Source organism: Rhamphochromis longiceps, linkage group LG23 (genome assembly GCF_057381845.1).
Source record: "Rhamphochromis longiceps isolate RC_006_pf linkage group LG23, R_longiceps_female_GT1.1, whole genome shotgun sequence".
Lineage (NCBI taxonomy): Eukaryota > Metazoa > Chordata > Actinopteri > Cichliformes > Cichlidae > Rhamphochromis > Rhamphochromis longiceps.
Window position 1 is genome coordinate 1,844,230 of NC_140578.1, and position 21,613 is coordinate 1,865,842.

The 21,613-nt window shown below is 38.7% G+C and overlaps 1 protein-coding gene across 4 annotated transcripts in view; it reads left to right on the forward strand.

The window, feature by feature from the left end:
* Positions 1-15,086, forward strand: part of LOC146640918 (uncharacterized) — a 30,180-nt gene extending 15,094 nt beyond the window's left edge. For 2 of the 4 annotated variants that reach the window (XM_085398896.1, XM_085398897.1), the window contains 40 exons: positions 1,242-1,286; positions 1,361-1,414; positions 1,605-1,649; positions 2,346-2,399; positions 2,651-2,704; positions 2,788-2,841; positions 3,035-3,088; positions 3,257-3,310; positions 3,406-3,450; positions 3,549-3,593; positions 4,415-4,522; positions 6,482-6,535; positions 6,684-6,737; positions 6,975-7,028; positions 7,133-7,240; positions 7,376-7,429; positions 7,550-7,657; positions 7,788-7,838; positions 8,682-8,735; positions 8,824-8,877; positions 8,996-9,058; positions 9,245-9,352; positions 9,483-9,536; positions 9,961-10,014; positions 10,114-10,167; positions 10,252-10,305; positions 10,433-10,486; positions 10,634-10,687; positions 10,779-10,832; positions 10,943-10,996; positions 11,086-11,139; positions 11,221-11,274; positions 11,412-11,429; positions 11,531-11,593; positions 11,746-11,871; positions 12,004-12,133; positions 12,209-12,315; positions 12,602-12,667; positions 12,751-12,960; positions 13,487-15,086. In XM_085398896.1, coding sequence (XP_085255022.1) covers positions 1,242-1,286; positions 1,361-1,414; positions 1,605-1,649; positions 2,346-2,399; positions 2,651-2,704; positions 2,788-2,841; positions 3,035-3,088; positions 3,257-3,310; positions 3,406-3,450; positions 3,549-3,593; positions 4,415-4,522; positions 6,482-6,535; positions 6,684-6,737; positions 6,975-7,028; positions 7,133-7,240; positions 7,376-7,429; positions 7,550-7,657; positions 7,788-7,838; positions 8,682-8,735; positions 8,824-8,877; positions 8,996-9,058; positions 9,245-9,352; positions 9,483-9,536; positions 9,961-10,014; positions 10,114-10,167; positions 10,252-10,305; positions 10,433-10,486; positions 10,634-10,687; positions 10,779-10,832; positions 10,943-10,996; positions 11,086-11,139; positions 11,221-11,274; positions 11,412-11,429; positions 11,531-11,593; positions 11,746-11,871; positions 12,004-12,133; positions 12,209-12,315; positions 12,602-12,667; positions 12,751-12,960; positions 13,487-13,618 — 2,766 coding nt within the window. In that variant the 3' untranslated portion in view covers positions 13,619-15,086. The remainder of the gene's footprint in view (positions 1-1,241; positions 1,287-1,360; positions 1,415-1,604; positions 1,650-2,345; positions 2,400-2,650; positions 2,705-2,787; positions 2,842-3,034; positions 3,089-3,256; positions 3,311-3,405; positions 3,451-3,548; positions 3,594-4,414; positions 4,523-6,481; positions 6,536-6,683; positions 6,738-6,974; positions 7,029-7,132; positions 7,241-7,375; positions 7,430-7,549; positions 7,658-7,787; positions 7,839-8,681; positions 8,736-8,823; positions 8,878-8,995; positions 9,059-9,244; positions 9,353-9,482; positions 9,537-9,960; positions 10,015-10,113; positions 10,168-10,251; positions 10,306-10,432; positions 10,487-10,633; positions 10,688-10,778; positions 10,833-10,942; positions 10,997-11,085; positions 11,140-11,220; positions 11,275-11,411; positions 11,430-11,530; positions 11,594-11,745; positions 11,872-12,003; positions 12,134-12,208; positions 12,316-12,601; positions 12,668-12,750; positions 12,961-13,486) is intronic. The other 2 variants (XM_085398898.1, XM_085398899.1) reach the window with 1 other exon arrangement.
* Positions 15,087-21,613: the final 6,527 nt, after the last annotated feature.

The following is a 21,613-nucleotide window of genomic DNA, read 5'->3' on the forward strand; positions in this document are numbered from 1 at the left end:
ACCGCGGATCACCCCGTGCGTGGGGCTGCATGGCGTCAACACATTAGCGCGGTTAGCTTTTTAACGCGTTAATGCAGTTATGGCTGACAGCACTAAAATACATCAATATATTTGCACAGAAATTTAGTTTGACAGAATGTTGCATATCTCAGTGTGACCTTAAAGATCAGAGGCCAAACTTGGTATTTAACCCTTTAAGACCTACCATAGAACCAAGTCCGCCAGAGCTTATATTATATTTTTACATGCTGTGGAGCCATTTTTGGGAGTATTTCAAGTTGCTATACATCAATACAACCATTATAGCCCAAATTTTAATAATATGTATGCATTAAGTGCATAGTAATTACATAAATTCCAAAAAGTGCAATAAACTACAAAAAAATTGAAAATCGTTTTTGTTTTTTTAACATATATTTCTAGTTAGAGAAATTTAAGAGGCTTATCCCTCAAAACTGTAAATACAAAAAAGTTGCACAAAATAGTTTCCCACCACAGGAAATTTATTTTGAGTGTCTTCATAGTTTTATTTTTGAAATACACCAATTTTTATATACTGCAGGAAAAACAAAAATAAATATTATAATGCAAATTTGCAAAAACAAACAGCATATGCATCAAAATAAACTATTTCCAGCAGTGCAATATGAGTCCTAAGCATCCCAGAAACGACACAGAAAGTCATAAAGTCAAACATAACTTTTAAAAACACCAGTATAGGCTCATAAGGCCCTGATAGTAAAAAAAACTACATTTCCGCAAAATGACATTACTTCCGGTTTCGGGCAGTGCTGATGGACATAGGAAGTGTTATGAACAGCTGATCGGATCGGCAAAGGGTGTTTCTGGAATATTATGTTTTTGTTGCTACAAGTGCTTTTTATGCAGTTTTTGCAAAGCTATATGTGGAAGGAAACTGTGACCGAGGACAAGCTGATGGCATAAGATGTAAGTACAACTCCTCCGATTTCATATGCAAAAAAAATTATTGCGCTACCTTACGTGGTTGCAGAGCTACTGGGATTTAAAAATAGTTACGCAAAACAGAGCGTGCCTGCACCGACTGGCTTTAAAGGGTTAAAAGACATTTTAAAAAGCAAAGTCAACATAAAATTGCAAAGGAGGTGTTTTTCAGCTTTTTCTTACTTTTAATATTTCCAAAAATATGTGAACTGTAGTATTGTAGAGGGAGCAGTGTTGTAACATTTCTTAACCATTAACAGTCATTCTTCTTGTCAAAGGGTCGGGAAGGTCGAGCGGGATTTTCTGGAATCCCTGGTCCTGTTGTGAGTATAAGTGACAACATGTTCAGTATAGATACTTATGTTTGTATTATTTATGTATTTATTTGTTATTGCAGGGACAGATGGGGACATCAGGAGAGAGGGGACTTCAAGGAGAACCTGGTATTAAGGTTCCTATATGGTTAAAGTTCTTACTCTGTACTTGCATGACTGCGCTGTTAATTGTTGTTTTTTTTACATCTGTGACTGAAGGCATCGACCAATCAGTGCATTGAAAAAGCTCTTACTATTGCATTAAACAGAGGCATGTCAAAGAGTTCACACTGTGTTTGTACCTGATTGTGTACCCCATCTGTTTAGGGGAAGATTGGAGTCCCGGGGATGCCGGGTTCAAAAGGCCTGAAGGTGACCATGCTGTACATGTAAACATTAGAGAAACACATGTTTATAGCTTTAAAACAGAATTGATCTATCCACCACACATGACATCTGCTTAAGCTACTATCCAGATGATGGCACTATTTATATACCTCCTCAGTCTCTATACTCCCAGCCGTTCTTTATGATCATCTGGTCAGCTACAAAGCAACGTTCCAGTAAGATTCAGGAACTTGTTTCATTGGCAGATTTTTTTCACTTATTTCAAGGTAAAATATCTTGTATTCAGTGAAAAAATCTGCCAATGAAACAAGTTCCTGAATCTTACTGGAACGTTGCTTTGTAGCTGATTTTGTCTTATTTTAAGTGTAATGAGATAATTTTGACTAGAAATAAGACAAATATACTTGCTGAGATTTTGAGTTTTTGCAGATACTCATTTCTCTGCATAATCATCTCTGATCTCTACTTACTTATGCTTTTGTTTGTTCTCTATTTTCTCTATTTTACTTTGTTTTAATGACTTACTGTTCAGTGTAATCATTTGCCATTGTTCCTTACTGTGAAGCACTTTGGTGTACCCCCTGGTTTTAAACGTGCTATATAAATAAAATTGTATTGTATTTATATGGATTTCAAATATATGGTAAATTTTAACTCCTTTTTTTTATTCACACTAGAAAAAACAAATAGAAAAAAGGAGACATTTCTTTCATTTTTCAGGGATTTAAAGGTCATCTGGGCCACAAGGGGCAGGATGGCAGTCGTGGAGCCTCGGTAAGACTAACCATGTGCTGTGTTTGGAACAGAAGCCTCCCTTATTAATGGGAATTATTTTTCTTTTTATGTATTTATTGTTATGGGTTTGTTATTCCTACAGAACAAAATGGGTTAAGTGTTCCAGAATCAGATTTGATCCTTTCTTCTTTAGGTTAATAGTTAACATTTAATCTGTCAGAAATGATACTTGAGCAGTAATATTACCAGGGTAACAGATATTTGATGAACTAATATGATCTTTGCTTCAGGGACCTGTTGGTGCAAATGGAGTGAATGGAGCGGTCGGACCTCCAGGACCTAAAGTGAGCTCGTCCTGTTATATGACAGCTGCATTTGCTTATCCTGGAGTGGGACAAGTTATTATCTCATGTTCTCATTTCCACAGGGAATGCCTGGAAAAACAGGACCTCCTGGATTCCAAGGCCCTGTAGGAAAGAGTGTAAGGCAATTTTTAAATTCTTGCTTCATGAAACATTGTTAGTATTTTTGGAGACTATGGGAGTGACTGTAATAAATGAATTCATTTATTTATTAAGATGAGGATCTAAAGTTTTACAACAGTGTCCTGTGATCACTCAGCACAGTGAATTATGTGACGTTAGGATCATAGCGTTGTGTCATTCGACTTCCAGGGAGAATCTGGCAGCAGAGGAACGAAGGGGACATCGGGACAGCCAGGAAGGAGAGTATGTTACTGTGCAGCTGTATGGAGAGTACTCCTGTGTTTGTTGAAAGAAAATAATGAAGCCTTGAAAATTCAACCCAAACAATGATATATGAATGTAGACTTTCTGGAATTTGTGGTACTTTCTTTATAGCCAGACCAAAAAATCCAATCCTGATGTTTCCTTTAGGGGGTTGTAGGTAAACAAGGCCCCAGCGGACTAACAGGAAGTAAAGGATTTAAGGTATGAGCCTCACATCTTCATTACTAAGTAGCAGGTTTATCAGTCACTCGGTTATTTAGCTCCTCATATGCTAAGATAACGTTTGTGCTGTGAAGGGTACAAGAGGAGAGGAGGGACCGAAAGGAATACAAGGCCCCCGAGTAAGTGAATTAGTCCCTTATTTTCTACTATCGCCTGGTCATTATTTATAAGTGTTTCTCTAACTTCTTACTAAAGTCAAGTTCTTGTCATTCTCCAGGGAGAGATGGGCATGCCTGGACCACAGGGATACAGAGGCGCTCCTGTAAGATCATTTTAATTATTTGTCCATACAAAACGTTCATCCAGTCCTTTGTTTACACATTCTTTTGGTCAACTTATGCCTTTGATTTTATTGTGGTAAATGTCTTGATGTTTGAGAATGTGAGAATGCTGTAGCCCAGGAGGTCGGACGCACTGATTGGTCAGCGGTTTGAGTTTCTACACGTCAGCATTGGTTTGTGAGTTAATTAGAGAATTAGATGAAGGCAGGTGTGTGGAAAAGAACGTTTTTCATTGGACTCTGTGCAGTCCTGTGATAACGTGCCACCACCTTTAGCAGTAGTAACTTGAAGTAATAGTTTTCTGTATAATTTTCAGTTTCTCGTGTCGTGGAGGAATTTTGTCCAACTTCTCTTGAACTTTATTTTAAGGTCGCTTCAATTCATTGAGGTTTGGTACCATTTGTGTCATGGTCTGTGTGCGGGGAGGCAGCAAAGGACCCAAAATGCAGACTTGCAATTTGTTTGTATTGCATTCAAAAAATTCAAAAATTTGTGGCATTAATTTGTTAGCACACACCTGAAAGCTCCAGACCAACATCTGCTTCTATAGAGATGGTCACACTTGATTAATCAAGTGCATTTGATGACCAGCAGCTTGCTGCTACCTTCACTCTTAAACTCCGAGCTCCGAGCGTGGGCTTTGTTTTTCACATGACTGCAGCTGTGTGTGTTTTCTACACACAGCATGTGAACGTCTTTGAGTATTTAACTAACAGACTTCAATCAGATTGTATAAAACCAAGAAATATTTTTAGTCTATGAACTTTTTTCTCTGTTTTTTAAACATACTTTAATCCAACAGAGTATCCACGGCAACATTGGACCATGGGGTGAAGTTGGGTCCCGTGGTCTTCCAGGCGGTCAAGGTCCACAAGGCCCAGTTGGTCCTCCTGGAGTTACAGGTTACTCTGTAAGGTTTTGTTGTTTTTTGGGGGGGTTTTTTGCTTTTGTTTTCAAATATAATTAGAAGTTTGGGAGCCTAATTGTTTTATTTCATACACAAACTGAAGCTCTGTCAGTCTGTCCAACATAACTGTCAAGGTTGGCTGTGTACAGAACTCAGGCATTTTACATAATGAGGAGATAAAAAACCAAGTAGGAACACAGCTGGGGTTAACTAAGGCTACGTTCACACTGCAGGCGAAAGCGCATCAAATCCGACTTTTTTGACCCTATGCGACCCATCTATCCGATCATGGTGTGACAGTGTGAACGGCACAAATCCGATATTTTCAAATCCGATCTGGGTCACTTTCGTATGTGGTGCTGAATCCGATACAAATCAGATGTTTTAGAAAGCGACTGCTGTTTGATGGTCATGTCGCATTAAATCCGTCTTTTACGTCACTGACACAAGACAGACGCCAATTATCAGCGCCGGAGAAGACGACGTGAACGCTTCCTGGCCATCCAGTGAAACTGTTGGGAAGACAACGTGAACATTTTATTTGTTCTGTATAATCTGCAGATTCTGACAGAAATCTGCAGCTATCCTTTGAAGCACCGCTCCTCTCTTAAACAGCAATAAGGATCATTATTAGGTTATTTACATTATTATGTAAATAACAAAATAACTTAAAGCAAAAATTGGGAAATGTAAAGTCCGAAGTCTTTATATTAAGGGCCATCAGTCAAACTTACTGTTTGCTCTGGGTCTAAACAGAGCGCGTTGTGTGTGACGTCTTCTTTTGCACATGCGGGCCGCTTTGAGCGTTCACACTAGAGCGCGTTTGCTGTCGCATTTTAGTTGTAGTGTGAACGAGCAGACAAAAAAATCGGAATTGAGCATCAAGACCTGCAGTGTGAACGTAGCCTAAGATAATGACTGTGGAGGACGTTAACCAAGACAAAGGATACAGAGAAGAACAGTCACCAAAATAAAACAGGAAGAGAGCCACAACTGAAAAGGATGCAAGACTAAATTGACACAAGTTACAAATCATAAATACAAAGATGAAGAAGAAGCCAGATGTGGAAACATAAGAGAGTCATGAATAAACAGGGATACAAGGAAAATAATCCAAAATACAAAACTAGAAAAACCCAAAATCCCAGACTCAGAACACATCATTAGTCACACTTTGTTCATCAAGTCAACTGTCAGCCACGTGAAAGGTCACAAAGCCTTCATGCTAATCTCTCTGCAGTTTTGCTTAACTGCAGGATGAACAGTCCTCTTGTGATAACTGCAGAAACACTCGGGAGCGAACAGACACTTTCTTTCTTTCCAGTTTGCCATGAACTCATAATTAGTTTCTCTGGGTCAGTCACCAGACCAAGTCGAGCCCGGTGTCACCAGACCTGTTGGAAGGATGATGATGTCAGGTTTATTTACACCGCATTTGAACTGATTCGAAAACTTTGATAAGCCAACGCATGTACGATTAATTTTCATGGTTTTAACCCTGCTCTTTTCAAAAGACAAGATGGATCCGAGTCACCATTATAATTTGACGACTTTTGGTTGAATATTATGGTTGTTCAGGCAAATACAGGCAATTTGCCGCCGTTTTTTGTGAGATATTGTTAATAATATTAATTTTCAAGATATCTCTGACAGAAAGGTGCTTTTTAAAATTATGCCTTGGCATTAATGCCGAGCAGTTCGATGCACCAATAGTAACGTTGAATTATAATCTTTGCTTTATTCTTTGTTGTGCATCAAATTATAGAACAATTATTTATGCAGTATTTGGTATAATGAACATGAAGCAAATACATCCCCTGAAATTAAAATTCAAAATACATTTGGTAGAAAAACCTGCTCTACCAAACTGCGAGCTCACTAAGACGGAGCTGTCTTCCTTTTTTGATAGGATGTTTCTTTATATTATCTCCCTGTTATTATCTTAAATTTCTTAACACGCAGGGTAAAGATGGAAGTCAGGGGCCATCTGGATCAGGCGGTGTAAAAGGAGATAAGGTGAACCTCTGAGCTTCTCTAAGTATCTTATCGCCTACTTAAATACAGAAAAAGCTGTATGCAAGTGCACGTCAATAATGCTGTGTCATTTGAAGTAACTTAAGACGGTTCTTCTTCTTCTGTTTGTCTCTACATGTCCTGTGTTCAGGGATCCAGAGGACCTGTGGGGCAGGAGGGAGTTGCTGGTCTCGATGGTGAGGAGGTAGATTGATTAGCTTGGTCATGGATTCAACTGTTTTCAATTTCCATTTAACATAAAATTAACAAAACCTAAAGTAAGAAAACTAGAGATGCGAAGAGTACAGAAAGCACAGATAATACAAGAGAAAGAAAGAAAATCAAAGGAAAATGAAAGACCTAGAAGATCATAACTGTTAGAGTAACTTCAGGAATATGAGCCCATGAAACAGGACAAACTGAGCGTTGTTCTTGTCTTTAGGGTCCAAACGGACAGAAAGGATTTCAAGGGCCAGCCGGCCAAAAAGGCTTATCTGTGAGTCCAATATCAATCCCAAAATTAAGAATAAAGGTTAATTTTGCTATCAGTTTACTGCAGCATTCGTGAAAATTGTGTTACTTATAAAACTGTGATTTCAGGGTGTTATGGGAAACACAGGACCTCCTGGGCAGAAAGGACCAAAGGGGTCTGAGGGTGAAAGAGGAAACCAAGGTTCACAGGGACCGAAGGGGCCACAAGGGAAACGGGTATGTAGTAATCCTAAAGTATAGTTTACTGTAACACCACTGACTTCCATACAGGGATATTAATTCAAAAAGAGCAAATATAAGGAAGACTCTGCATCGCCTCTGCCTTGTCTTTACTACATGTGATTTTCTCAGGGGTACAGGGGTGCACCCGGAGATAGAGGACAGCAGGGGCCCCCAGGACTCAAGGTCAGTCATTTTAACTCATACATGTAGAAACAATGATGAAGAAAACCTGAGAACTGGTGTTGCCTGTAAACAAAATGTCTGAGTGAAAACCTGATAGTGATAATGATGATTTACTGACAGGGTGAGCCAGGCCCCAGGGCTTTATCAGGCACTCGTGGGCCATTTGGAGCTGGAGGCCAAACTGGGGCAGCAGGAACGAAAGGCCAGAAAGGGCTCCAGGGACTCGCTGTTAGTACCTGAGGGGGACTCTGTTTGCTTCAGTCATCTTAACAACATGTGCTGTGTCTATATGTCTCTACAGAACATGCATGTTTGACTATAATGCTGCTGAACAACATTATATCTGTTTTTCTTTCAGGGTCCTCCTGGTACTACGGGCCCTCCTGGACCCACTGGACCGTCACCAGCTGTACGTTTTACTTTACCTAACATTAACTTTCCATTATTATACTGACTGTGTGCTAAAATGTGCACTAAATGTTCGATATTGGTATCACCTCGATGTGTTTGTGTTGAATTTGAGTTAAAAATGTTAACTAAATCACACACACTCACCGGACACATTATTAGGTACACTTAAAGTACTAATATCAACCCCCTTTTGTTTTCAGAACAGCTATGATTGTAGCATAGATTCACCAAGGTGCTGGAAACATATATTGACATTAACATGATAGCAGATCTGCTGGCTGGACATCCATGACGTGACTCTTCTTCATTTGAATTCAGTTACTGTCCAATTTTGGGGATCGCATGCAAACTATAGCTTCAGTTTCCAGTTCTTAGCTTCTAGAAGTGTCACCTGGTGTAAGCTCGTGCTGCCGTAGCCCATTTGCATTTAGAGATGCTCTTTTGCATACCTTGTTGTAACAAGTGATTATTTAAGTTAGTGCCTGTCTTGCTATCGGCTCGAAACAGTCTCCCCTGATGCGCCGCTGACCTCTAGCACAATGTCATGGGCTCGAGCTACGACCCGGACTGAAGGGGACAAGACTCAGATCAACCAGTCTGAGTCACCAGCTGTTCTCAAAGTCATTTAAACCCCCTTTGTTCCCCATTCTGATGCTCAGTGTGAACTTCAGCAGGTGTCATTTGAACAGGTGGACCTAATAACGTGCTGTGGATAGGCAACAGTGACGTGTTGTGGAGCATATTTAAAATATATAACTTAATTTAGGCCTGAATGTGGAAAAAAAGGTTTAGTTGTTTCAGTGATATGTAAGTTATTTATACATTATGTGTCTGTTTTTAGGGATTACCTGGCAAGAGAGGTGCTGAAGGTAAAGGTGGAGTGCCTGGAGCAAAGGTATACTGTACCTTTCACACATGTTAACTGTCCAGCTAAAACATTTCACTGGTTTTTAACTGTCTCTGTTGGTTTTTCTATAATTCAGGGCAGTCTTGGTGAAAAGGGTATGCTGGGTCTTCCAGGCATTCGGGGAGACGTGGTTAGATTTCATTATTTGTTTCACTCTGTGGCCATAATAAATATGGTCAAGCATATTTAATATCATGTGTGCAAACACAGTGAGGCCATGTGTCTGCATAACTGTCTTTGTTTCCCAGGGCATCAGAGGTATGAAAGGCGTAAAAGGCGAGTCTGGAACACGAGGGAAAGTGGTAAGACTGGTAAGAGAGCATTCTTAAGCATTTAAATTGCAGTTTTAATACTTAATAGTAAGTGCCATAAATGACTAAATGATCTTACCGGATCATCTGACATATTTCAATTCCAAAAATTACATTTCTATACTATGCTGTTGCTATTATAGTGTGATTCTAGAAATTTCTGAGTATATTTCACTGTGATTTTAGGGTACAATGGGGAAGATGGGGGTCATAGGCTCTCCAGGTCCTAAAGGTCAAACTGGACCTGGTGGCCCTCCTGGTCCTCCAGGAACTAAAGGAATCCAGGGACCAAAGGTAAGAAGAAAGCGTGGCTCAAACATGTAACTCTAAAGCAGTTTCTTAATTCCCTTAAATAAAGCTATCATAGTGAAGGTACTTTTAACCTGCTTCATGCAACTTTCATGTCACTGAATTCATTTTGAAGGGAAAAGGTGGTGAGCCAGGAAGTAAAGGGACACAAGGAGCTGCTGGGCAAATTGTGAGTTTTGTTTTAAGCCGAGTGTCCCTTCACATCTCAGACTGGAGTTACAAGATTAGTTACTGTGACTATTATGAAATATAGTTTATTTCAACATTTACGGATAGTATAAATCCCACGTGCACTGGGTGTGTATTATGCTGTCTTACCAATTTGATGCTATTTTTTAATCTGTTTTAACATGATTATCTGGTGTCTTAATTGTTGTTCAACACTTTGTGACTGTTATGTCAGTGAAAAGCACTAAATAAACTTTACTTACTTGCACTGGGTGTCTGATAAACACAGATTAATTATTCAGTCTTCTGTAAAGCCTAATTAATGATTCACTCTGAATTAAATAATAAACAATGAGTGTTAACAGTAAAGGTTAAGCGGTTTTGGCCTTGATTTCATCCGGTGAAGTTTCTTGTCTCTTTTGTAGGGACCTGAAGGCCTGCCGGGGAGGTCAGGACCTGCTGGACCACCTGGAAAACCTGTAAGCATCCCAACTAACAAATGCAATTCTTAACACGAAACACCAACAATGCTCATTTCGTTTGATCGTCTTTTCTCGTTTTTGCGATCATATTCTCAGGGACTGAGCGGTCTGGATGGGTTGCTGGGAGTTCAGGGTAATGAGGGAGATCCGGTAAGAAAGTTTGCCTTACTAAAATTGATTTTAACACATTTCACAATTTTTTATTAATTTCTTTTTCCCCTGCTAACTTCATAGGGTGACGTTGGTCACAGAGGAGCTCCTGGAACACCAGGCAGGCCTGGCAAGACGGTAATTTCACTAAGGAAATGAATGACATGCAAATCTGCACAATTACAAATGGAATAAGTCTTTTGCAGCTAAGCTTTTCTTACAGATTATTGCATTATGTGGTATTAAATATATGCATACCTTGCAGGGAAAACCTGGATCTCCTGGGATTAAGGGAAACGCTGGAGAAGGGGGGGTTAAGGTAAGCAATCATTTATACATTTCAGGTGACTATTATAAGCACGTTAATATTATAGCATAGTGGTGCTTATAAATTTGTCTTTTTTATTTTGTTTGATGTAATGCATTGTTGAAATGTTTCTTACTAAGGTCTTATTAAATATGTCAGGGTACGAGGGGTCTAAAAGGAACACGTGGGCCTCCTGGACCAATTGGGCCAAAGGTAAAATGATTAGAGAGCAGAACGTGATCGCTAATAAAAACCTTACCCCTGTTAGTGTGAACATTTGCATCATCTGCTGCTGTTGGTTCAGGGTATTCCAGGGCTGAGAGGAGAGAAAGGTGAATCTGGAAGTCTTGGCACGAAGGTAAGAGTCAGTTACATATTTTGTGCATATATTCATTCAATATGTCAGAATCTCATCTAACATATATTTGTGTATTTGTAACTCCTTTAATTTCTTTTCTTTCTACAAAGGGTCTCCCAGGTGATACAGGGATACGTGGACCAATAGGTCCACCTGGATTAAAGGTGAATTGCAGTCAATTTAAATATAAAATGCTTTAAATGAAAAAGGTGGATTTTGGATTAATCTACCACATGTCTGACTTCTATATCAGGGGAATCCTGGTTTGCAGGGATTTAAAGGTGAAAAGGGTGATAAGGGGAAACAGGTCAGTCACACTTTACTCCCATTATTGCATTGTTTTTAATTATTTGTATCCAATAAATAATCAATTAACCATTTACTACAGGGGGACACTGGTCCTCGTGGTCCAGCCGGGCAGGAAGGCTTCTCAGGAATCCCTGTAAGTTGCTTTGATGTTCAGTTTTTTGTAATGACTTACTAAAATATCTTGATTAGTGAAGTTTTACTGAATAATATTTTAAAAATTGTCATGTTGTAACCTAAAAACTTTGTTTGATACACTCGTCTCTGTTACAGGGCCACCTTGGAGTGAAAGTGGGTGACTGACTTTGTATTTCTATAAATGTTTAAGTCTTAGCATTAGTCAATTTTAATTCAATGTTGTTCATTGCTGAATTGTGTTTGGGTCACTACAGGGAATGAAAGGTGTCCAAGGAAGGAGAGGTCCAAAGGGAACGAAGGGCAAGCCGGGACCTCAAGTAAGAGTTTGCAAACACAATATAAGCGAAGAAGCTTTGGACCTGATCGCTGAACACAAATGCAACACGCTAGATTGTTTTGAGATGTATGTAAAGCTTGATCCATTTCTCCGAATATCCTGAAAGTTTGCATCATGCCATGCCTTTCACAGGGAAAACCAGGAGCCCCTGGCAAATGGAAGCCTAAGCAAAGACCTGTTAAAAAATATAGTTTTCAAACTGCACAGAGTTCAAAGCAAAGCCCCGGCCTCCCGAAGCAAAGCGAAGGGCAAGAAAAAGTTGGTGCAAGCTTTCTTATTCCGTGCACATTATATACAGTCACAGAATGTCCTCATTTGCTCTGCAGTCTAGCTTTAAAAGTAAAACATGTTAAGCCGACTGAGTGAATGCTGAACACTGTTTTCCTGTAGCCCAGGGAAGTGACAAGGAGATGGTCTCAAGAAGATGAAGCAGAGTTCTTCAGCTGGCCCCTGGGCACCAGAGATGATCCTGGAACCACCTGCCATGAGCTGAGACTCATACGTCCACATCTAAATGATGGTGAGTATCTGATGACTGTTTTATTACGTTTTCCCTTATATATTTCAGTACGTTCCATTCAACTTTTTTTTTCAGGTTACTTTTACATGGACCCGAACCAAGGCTGTCCCTGTGATGCCTTGAAGGTCTTCTGTAACTTCACAGGAGGTGGAGCAACCTGCATAGAACCTCTTTACTCAAAGGTTCAGTCATTTTCACCTGTGAAGCTTAACGTTATCAAAGAACTAACTTCATTATCACAATATCAGCTACAAAACATGGAACTTGAGAATGTTTGTAGATAGTTTGGACTGCATTTATGTCAGATTATTGAAGGAAAAAGTAACGTGTGTGTGTGTGTGTGTGTGTGTGTGTGTGTGTGTGTGTGTGTGTGTGTGTGTGTGTGTGTCTTCTCTGATTAATGCTACTACAAAAATCTTGTGTTTTTATGAATGGCTTCAAAAATATACATCATATCCCACTGTTTAGATTCAAATATGGAGGGACCCAGAAATGATGAGGACATATGTGGAGAGGTTTACTCACCACCAAAAAGTAAGTATTAAATAATATGTGGCTAGATTCAGGAAACTATTATTTCTAGATGTGCTTTCTAACATTAATGCTCTTTCTGATAGTTTGATTACCCTGGTGTGGAAGCTGTCCAGCTAAAGTTTCTGCGGTTACACAGCCACTCATCTTTCCAGCACATCACTCTCAGCTGTACAGAAAACCAGACGAGTACTGCTGCCACAGATGATTTAGCCAGTCAGATTATCCACTTACTGGGAGACTCTGGCAAAGAAATCGATTCACACTTTGTCACAGTGTCCAGAAAACACTCTGAGGTAAGACTAAACGATTTGTGACAGTTTTTGGGGGCGTTGCCAGCATCTTTCTATAACTGTGACTGTAGTACAAACAACACATTCGTTTTACATTGTTGTACATAAGGCGTCTGAGAAAAAGAAGTGGAATCGATTACTTTCAGGAACCATGCATCACATTTGTGTCAGATCAGAGTCCTTTTATTGTGATGGAAATTTATGAAAGGAAACACCAGTCTCCAAAAGATAAATAAGTCATGTGTCGGTACAAATAAATCAAACACTGTCTGAACTATGAGAACTTTTTAATTTCAGCTTTTGTACGATAGCCTTACAAGGTAAATTGCACACGTTTTATAGTTATGGGAATAAAGGAGATTTAATAAAACAATATTAGACTTGAGATTGCTCAGAGATACCATACAGCTGCTAAAAATCATTTCCCTCGCCATGCACAAGGGTCTAGTCTCTGGAATTAGTTATGAATCCAGGAAGAACAAACTGAACATATCTCCTTGTGTTTGCTTTTTGTCTGCTGCTTCTCCAGCTGGAGCTGTTTGTCAGGGTTCAAGGAGATATGGAATTACTTCCTGTCAGACATCTGGGTGTAGAGACGAGCAGTGTCTCCAAGCTTGTCTCTGAGATCTCTGTGGCATTGGGACCCGTCTGCTTCTTGTGACCGGTGTGTCTGTGTGCGATGAAAGTCTCAAGAGCTCAAGAAAGAAGGCAGCTGGACGTCTTTAGGATTGTGAAGACGTTTCACATCACATCCAATACGCTTCTTCGGTTCTTAAAGCAACTGGTGGAGACTCCCAGGAAATAAACCCCAGTGGTGGGTGTCCTGTGTGGAGTAAGTCCTGAAGGTTGCTAACCCAATACTGAGTCACCACATGAGCCAAGGTGGGGAAAAAAGACTATTATTCCAGCTTCCTATCATCCAGAAAGCTGGAATAATATAAAATATGTATATTTGAAATGAATAATGAAATAAAAGTGCTCAGTTTTGTATTTTGCTGTATATTTATTCAATTGTAAAATTGTTAGATTTTTGACATATGAAACATTTTTGTTATGAAAATGTAGCATCAAATGTTCAGTTCAGTTTGACTTATAACTTTGTATTTACACTAAAAGTCTTCGTTTTTTACTTTGTCCTCAACTCAGGGGAATGTCGTCCCGCACTATCAAAATAAAACAATGGCTCTGAATGAAACAGAGCCCGTTGTTTTGTTTGTACTGAGCCTGCGCACATCACACAGTAAGGGGTAATCCTCAAATAGTTACAAAGTAAAAACTTGTTGATGTTTTCTAGGCCTAGTGCCACATTCCTACGTTCCCAGTATTGTAGAAGCACTGGTTTGTGAACAGGTTTGCATCTTCTCAACCATCCGAGTGCAGTGATGTCAACAAATTTTAATATTCTTGGGAGAAGAAAGAGTGGCTGGAGTATGGCAGCTGACTCTGGCTGGGTTCACCATAGAGAGACACAACATGTCTTTTATAACAAGCCTGTTGGGAAATTCTTCCATTCTCAGTGTCCTAATTCACTCTTGAGCCTTTGGACTGACTTAATCACAGACCACAGGAAGATCCATGGTTATATGCACCATCCTTATGATGTCTGATACAGTGAATGTCTTGTTGTCTCTTTGAAATTAACCGTTTTGCCACAGTAGGCTCATGAGACCAGTTATATGAAGGTTTGACAGCATGTCACGCTCTACTTAGAGGCGCTCCATCAAAAACGCGTTTAACTTGCACACGGGCTCCAAAACTGTCTTTTAAATGAATGGGGCAGTAATTTACAAAACAAAATCTTGTGAATATTTCCCATGAAATGTCTTTATAACTTAGCATATCTTTGCTTGTTTAGGCTTGTGAACTTAGTGTAAAGATGTGGAGTGTGATAAAAAAGAAAAACATGTAGCATAAAAATAGTAAAAATAACATACTGATAAACCATGCTTCTGTCTGATTGTAAACGTTTCTCCTAAAAAACAGCCTATTCTTCCTAGAAATATGTTTTGATTCATGGTACATAACGAAAGGTGTGGTGGGTTTACTGTGTGGATATTTTGTATTTCTGGAGAGAAATAAGAACCATTAAAGCAAAATACCAACAAACATGACTTGAAAAGGTGGATGAGTGACCAGACGTCTCACTTTATGTTAGACTGCACCGCATTCTTATCCACTGTCAGAATTTGTATAGTTTTTGTTTTTTGATCAGTTTTTATTTTGTTTTGACAATTTCTTTTTAATTCAACAAACATAGGTTTTCTTGTTTCATTGTATTGTTTATTGTTTGAAAATGTTTAGTTTTAGTTTACGTTTTAAGACTGTTAGAATTACTAATAATATTTCTTTGTATTACCGTATTTAGGGCAAATATTAGAGGCCAGATTTAGGAAAATCAGTTGCTATTAAAATAAAAACAGAACTTTTTGAAAGCAGGTGATTCACAGTCCTGTAGACATCCAAAGTCTCAACACATCCATCAAAAACCTCATCGGGCAATACTTACCAAATTGATCAATACTAAAACTAGAGTTGTTTCCTATATTCATATTTTATTTTAATTCACAGAATTGTTTTTTCACTAATGAAACCTGGTGATTACCAGACAGCTACAGGTTTGGCTTGTTGGCAAATGGAAGGGAAGGACAAAGGGAACAGATTAGGTTACATTTTACAATAAAAACAAGCTTTAGCTTACAATTTCTCTTCATTTGTTAGTGTATTTATAAGTTAGGAAAACTGCACTGAAATACAATACAGTATATTTGACTTTCAAATGATCAATGCCAGAGCTTTAACCTGCATTGTCCCACACAAAGACTGCCACACCTCTAGTGTGTTAGGATATGGTCATCTTCAAAGGCTGAAGTATATATATTTTTAAGTCATTTTATGGATGGCATCATTGAAGGCTTGTTGTACTTGCTGACTTTAAAATGAAAAAAACAAAAAAGACCAATAACATGTCTATTAAGTTAAGTTCTTTTCATGTTCATTATATAACAGCAGACCTATACAGCCAGGCAGCAAGAACAGCTGTTCAGAAACACCAAAGAAATAAATAACAAATACATATATTTCTTCTTCTTCTTTGCAAGCTACATATTCGTTGTTTAAGACAATACAATCAGTCAGACCTACAATTATCGTCACTGTTTGATGAACACTTATTTACAGCTATGCATGACAGCACATCCCAGTGACCCCGGGAATGCCACTGCACTAAAAGTAGCTGCTAAATGTATTTACAGACAGCATCGTACAGGTAATGTCGCCGTTTGTTCTGAGATCAGCTACCACACATAATTTTTTTTAAGGATTTGAGTGTTAGAAAAAGAAATCCCGATGGTTAATTTTATAATCCTGCTACCCCGGGCAGTTTATATATATCAGTTCAGTTCATTTTTATTTCAAACATTTCAAACATGTGCCTTCACAATCATTACAAAATATCATTCCATTATTTGTTTGAAAAGGAGTAGGCTGAAGTATTTACTTATTTGTCCCTACCCCCTCAAGTTTTACCTCTCATTCATTTAATTTTTTTTTTGTCTTAAATTAAACAAACAACATATGAAACATATAAACATATGAAGTAAAACAAAACATAACATACATAAATCAAAAACAAGAAATTAGCAAGCCCCACCACAGTATAGTTTCTTTCATATGAAAAATACAGAATGTGTATATTTGCAGATACACAAGTTATGGAAAAACAACAAACCAAAACAAAACAAAAAAACAAAAAAACAACCAAAAAAGAACCGCAACACCATTACCAGCAACATTACCGTCCTGGGTTAACCCCGTTTTCTTCATTCTTATACTTATTTAAAATTAGGTTTTTATATTTTACTTTAAACTGTTTTATGTTTTGACTGTCTTTTATTTCTTCTGTTAGACTGTTCCATAATTTAACTCCTGCAATTGAGATAGACATAGTTCTTAAAGTTGTTCTAGCACTTTGTATTTTTAAATTCCATCTCCCTCTTAAGTTATACCCACCTTCTCTTTCTATGAACAATTTACAGATTTCTTTGGGAAGCAATTTATTTCTGACTTTATACATTATTTGCGCTGTTTTAAGCTTCACCAAGTCTTGGAATTTAATAGCTTGCATTTTGACAAAGAGTGCATTTGTATGGTCCCTGTACCCTACATTATTTATTAATCTAATGGCCCTTTTCTGTATTATAGTTATTGTTTGTGTGTTACTTTTGTATGTGTTTCCCCAGACCTCTACACAGTAGCTCATATATGGCAGTAGTAAAGCACAGTATAAAATGTGCAGTGCTTTCTGATCCAACATATGCTTTGCTTTTCCCAGGACGGCAATGCCCCGTGCCAATTTCCCCCGAACATAAGTAATGTGTGGCTTCCAACAGAGCTTGTGGTCGATGATCACCCCAAGAAATTTTATTTCATTTACTCTTTCTAAATATACATTGTCAACACATATTTCTACTTCGATGTTTTTCTTTTGGTTTCCAAACAACATAAATTTGGTTTTATCTAGATTCAATGATAATTTATTTATATCAAACCACTTCTTTAATATCGTTAATTCCTGTGTGATCATTTCCAAAACCTGTGGCAATTCCCCACCTGCACACAGTATATTTGTGTCATCTGCAAATATTACAAACTTTAAAATCTCCGATACTCTGCAGATATCATTTAAGTACATAATAAACATTTTTGGACCCAGTACTGAACCTTGAGGTACTCCACAAGCTATATCCATCAAATTAGATTTATATTCATTTATTTGTACATATTGTTGCCTATTCCCTACATAGCTTTTTAACCATTCCAAAACCACTCCCCTAAACCCGTACTTTTCCAGTTTTTTTAATAGAATTTCATGATTAACAGTATCAAACGCCTTCTTTAGATCTAAGAAAACTCCGAGCGCATACCTCTTATTATCCATACATTCCGTTATCTTTTCCATTAGATCTATCAGTGCCAAAGCTGTTGATCTGTTGTTTCTGAACCCATACTGACTATCTGTCATTAATTCATATTTTTCCACAAAACTGTCAAATCTTTTTATGAAGAGTTTTTCCAGTATCTTAGAGAACTGGGAGAGTATTGACACTGGTCTATAGTTTGTAAAATGATGTCTTTCACCGGTTTTGTAAATGGGAATAACTTTAGCAACTTTCATTTTTTGTGGAAAAACTCCTTTTTGAAACGACAAGTTGAATATATATTTTAATGGTTTTACGATACCATCAATAACTGTCTTTACCGTTACCATATCAATATCATTCCAGTCTGTACTGGTTTTGTTCTTAAGTCCTCTAACCATGTCATAAATCTCTTTCTCTTCCACTGCTCTTAAAAACATTGAGCTATTATTCCTTTCAATATTTTCACCAGTGTCCCTTTCTATTCCATCAACCTTTATTTCTTCTGCCAGTTTTGGCCCTATGTTTACGAAGAATTCATTAAAGCCATTTACTATCTCCTCCATGTTATTAATACTTCTTGTCCCTTCTATAAAGTACCCAGGGTAATCATTATTCCTTGTTTCATTTTTGATTATTCTGTTTAATACATTCCATATATCTCTTGTGTTATCTTTATTGTGTTCTAACCTTTTAATGTAATACTCTCTTTTACAGGATCTCATTATATTAGTTAATTTATTTTTGTAAGTTTTATACTTCATTTCAGTTTCTATTGTTCTCTTTTTTATGAATTCTCGATATAAGGTATTCTTTTTTTTGCTGGCATTTTGTAGTCCTTTTGTCATCCATGGTCTTCCTGCATAGTTGTGTTTCCTATTGATTTCAATTACTGGGCAGTTTTTATCAAGTAATGTGTTAAATGTTCTTAAAAATCCTTCGTAAGCTTTATTAACTTCTGTTTGTTCATATACAATATTCCAATCTTGCTTTAAAAGTTCATTTCTAGGACAATTTAAGGTCTTCTCTGTTCTTATTCTTTTGTAAATAATCTTATGTCCATCGTTGTTCACTTTATAATGGCAATTATACGATGCAAAGACTGGTAAATGGTCACTTATATCATTGATTAACAGCCCACTTTTTATCTTTCCTTCTATTATATTTGTAAATATATTATCTAATAGAGTTGCACAATGAGATGTTATTCTGGTCGGTCTTGTTATCAGTGGAAATAAACCGATGCTGTACATGGAATCAATAAATTCTTCTGTACTCTTATTATGATTTGGATTCAATAAGTCAATATTAAAGTCCCCACAAATAAACATTCTTTTCTGATTTATATTTGTAAATAAGTCCTCCATATTATCCTTAAATATCTCAATCTTAGATCCTGGTGTTCTATATATACAACTGACAATTAGGTTTTTCCTTTTTTCTATACTTATTTCCACTGATAAACATTCCATCACTCCATCAATAACAGTCGTCATTCTTCCCATTCTTTTGTACTTTAGGTTTTTATCAATGTAAAGTGCCACCCCACCTCCTTTCTTGTTGATCCTGTCTACATGAAGGAATTCATATCCATTTATTTTAAAGTCTTCTTCTTTTCCAGGAGTTATCCAGGTCTCCGATATGGCTATCACATTGAATGGCTGTTCAAACTGTGTTATGTAGTCTTTGATGGATTGAAAGTTTGCATATAAGCTTCGACTATTAAAGTGAACCATTGTTATACCCTGTTCTACCTTGAATTCCTTTTTAAGTTGCTCATTTGTATAATAATTGCATTCATTTGTCTTATTGTTAAAGAAATTACAATCAGGATCTATGTTGCTGTCATACATCAATGTCTTATTTTCAATATCTATATGAGTTGTTAGTTGAAAATTGTCAGACATCTGCGTTGGTTGTGCACTTGGACGGTCACATCATATTTAGCACTGCTTTGCATTTATCAGTTATATTTTTCTAGTTCAGTCATCTCTTTGATGACTAGAACCTTAGCCTGCTCTGGTGTTCCATTTAACTTAATGAATATTTTACAGTCTGACGTCCAAGTTGACTGTATTTTCTTCTGTTTTCTTAATATTCTTGCTTGTCTTGCAATGTCTGCATTTTTCTTGATTAGGTGTTCATTTAAATAAACATTTGTACCTTTTAGCTTCCTTCCTTGCTTGAGCAGTTCTTTTTTCTGTTTTCTATTAACAAAACGAATGATAATGGCAGGTATTTGATTTTTTCTCGGAAGAGGATGGCATCCTTCAATATTTTTACTGTCCATTTCTATACCTTTGCTTTTAAAGAAGGCCATTACCTGCTCTTCCAAAGAGCGTAGCTCTTGCTCGGGTGGCTCCCCTCTCTCTGCTGCTGCTACCCGTGCGTATGTCTGATGCTTGGTTTCCAGTCCTGTCACTATCACATCATTTACTCTTGAATATTGTTCCAGATCTGACACCCGTCCTTCCAGCATAGCAATCTTCTTGTCCTTTTCCTCGCTCTGCCTTCTTAGTTCTTTAATATCATCCATTAAATTGAGTATCAGTTTTTGTTGTTTTGAAATTGTTGTTATTTCTTCAGACATAAAGTTTAGGGATTTCTTTATGTCCTCCAGTTCCTCCTCATTAACGTTGCTCCTCTTAGGCGGCATCTTAACGCTCCTGGGCCTGGTGGAGCAGGAGGATCCTGGGCCTAGTGGCTGCTGGAAGAGCCTGGGCCTGGTGGCTGCTGGAGGATCCTGGGCCTGGTGGAGCAGGAGGATCCTGGGCCTAGTGGCTGCTGGAAGAGCCTGGGCCTGGTGGCTGCTGGAGGATCCTGGGCCTGGTGGAGCAGGAGGATCCTGGGCCTAGTGGCTGCTGGAAGAGCCTGGGCCTGGTGGCTGCTGGAAGAGCCTGGGCCTGGTGGCTGCTGCAGGATCCTGGGCCTGGTGGCTGCTGCAGGATCCTGGGCCTGGTGGCTGCTGGAAGAGCCTGGGCCTGGTGGCTGCTGGAGGATCCTGGGCCTGGTGGAGCAGGAGGATCCTGGGCCTAGTGGCTGCTGGAAGAGCCTGGGCCTGGTGGCTGCTGGAAGAGCCTGGGCCTGGTGGCTGCTGCAGGATCCTGGGCCTGGTGGAGCAGGAGGATCCTGGGCCTGGTGGCTGCTGGAAGAGCCTGGGCCTGGTGGCTGCTGCAGGATCCTGGGCCTGGTGGAGCAGGAGGATCCTGGGCCTAGTGGCTGCTGGAAGAGCCTGGGCCTGAGAGAACCAGGAAGAAGGATTTTTCGAGGCTCGCCAAAACTTTGTTCCGTCAAGATCCTCTCCTTCCTCACCCTTCCTTTGTCCAGTTCAGCTTTTGGGATTACTCTGCTGCTAAAATTGTTGTGTTTTTCAACAGAGTCTGGAGTGTCCTGCAGGCAGAGTCAGCTTCACTGTGCACACCAGTGTGAGTGGTGTGCACAGTATGAATATATGATCCATATAATGAGTTTTGTCTACAGGTGGGTGGATCCAAATATTATCTACTGATTGGAAGGTTAGTGGTTCAATCCCTGGCTCCCCCAGCATGCCACACATTTAGTATCCTTGGGCAAGATACTAAATGTGTGTGAATGTTAGCTTTGAAGCATAGAAGATATGAATGGGTGAATGCGGCATGTTGTATAAAGCCCTCTGAGTGTTAGGTGGTGGCTGTGTGCGGACAGGGATAGGACCCAAGATGCAGACTCCAGAGACAAACCTAAACCAAAACAGCTTTAAT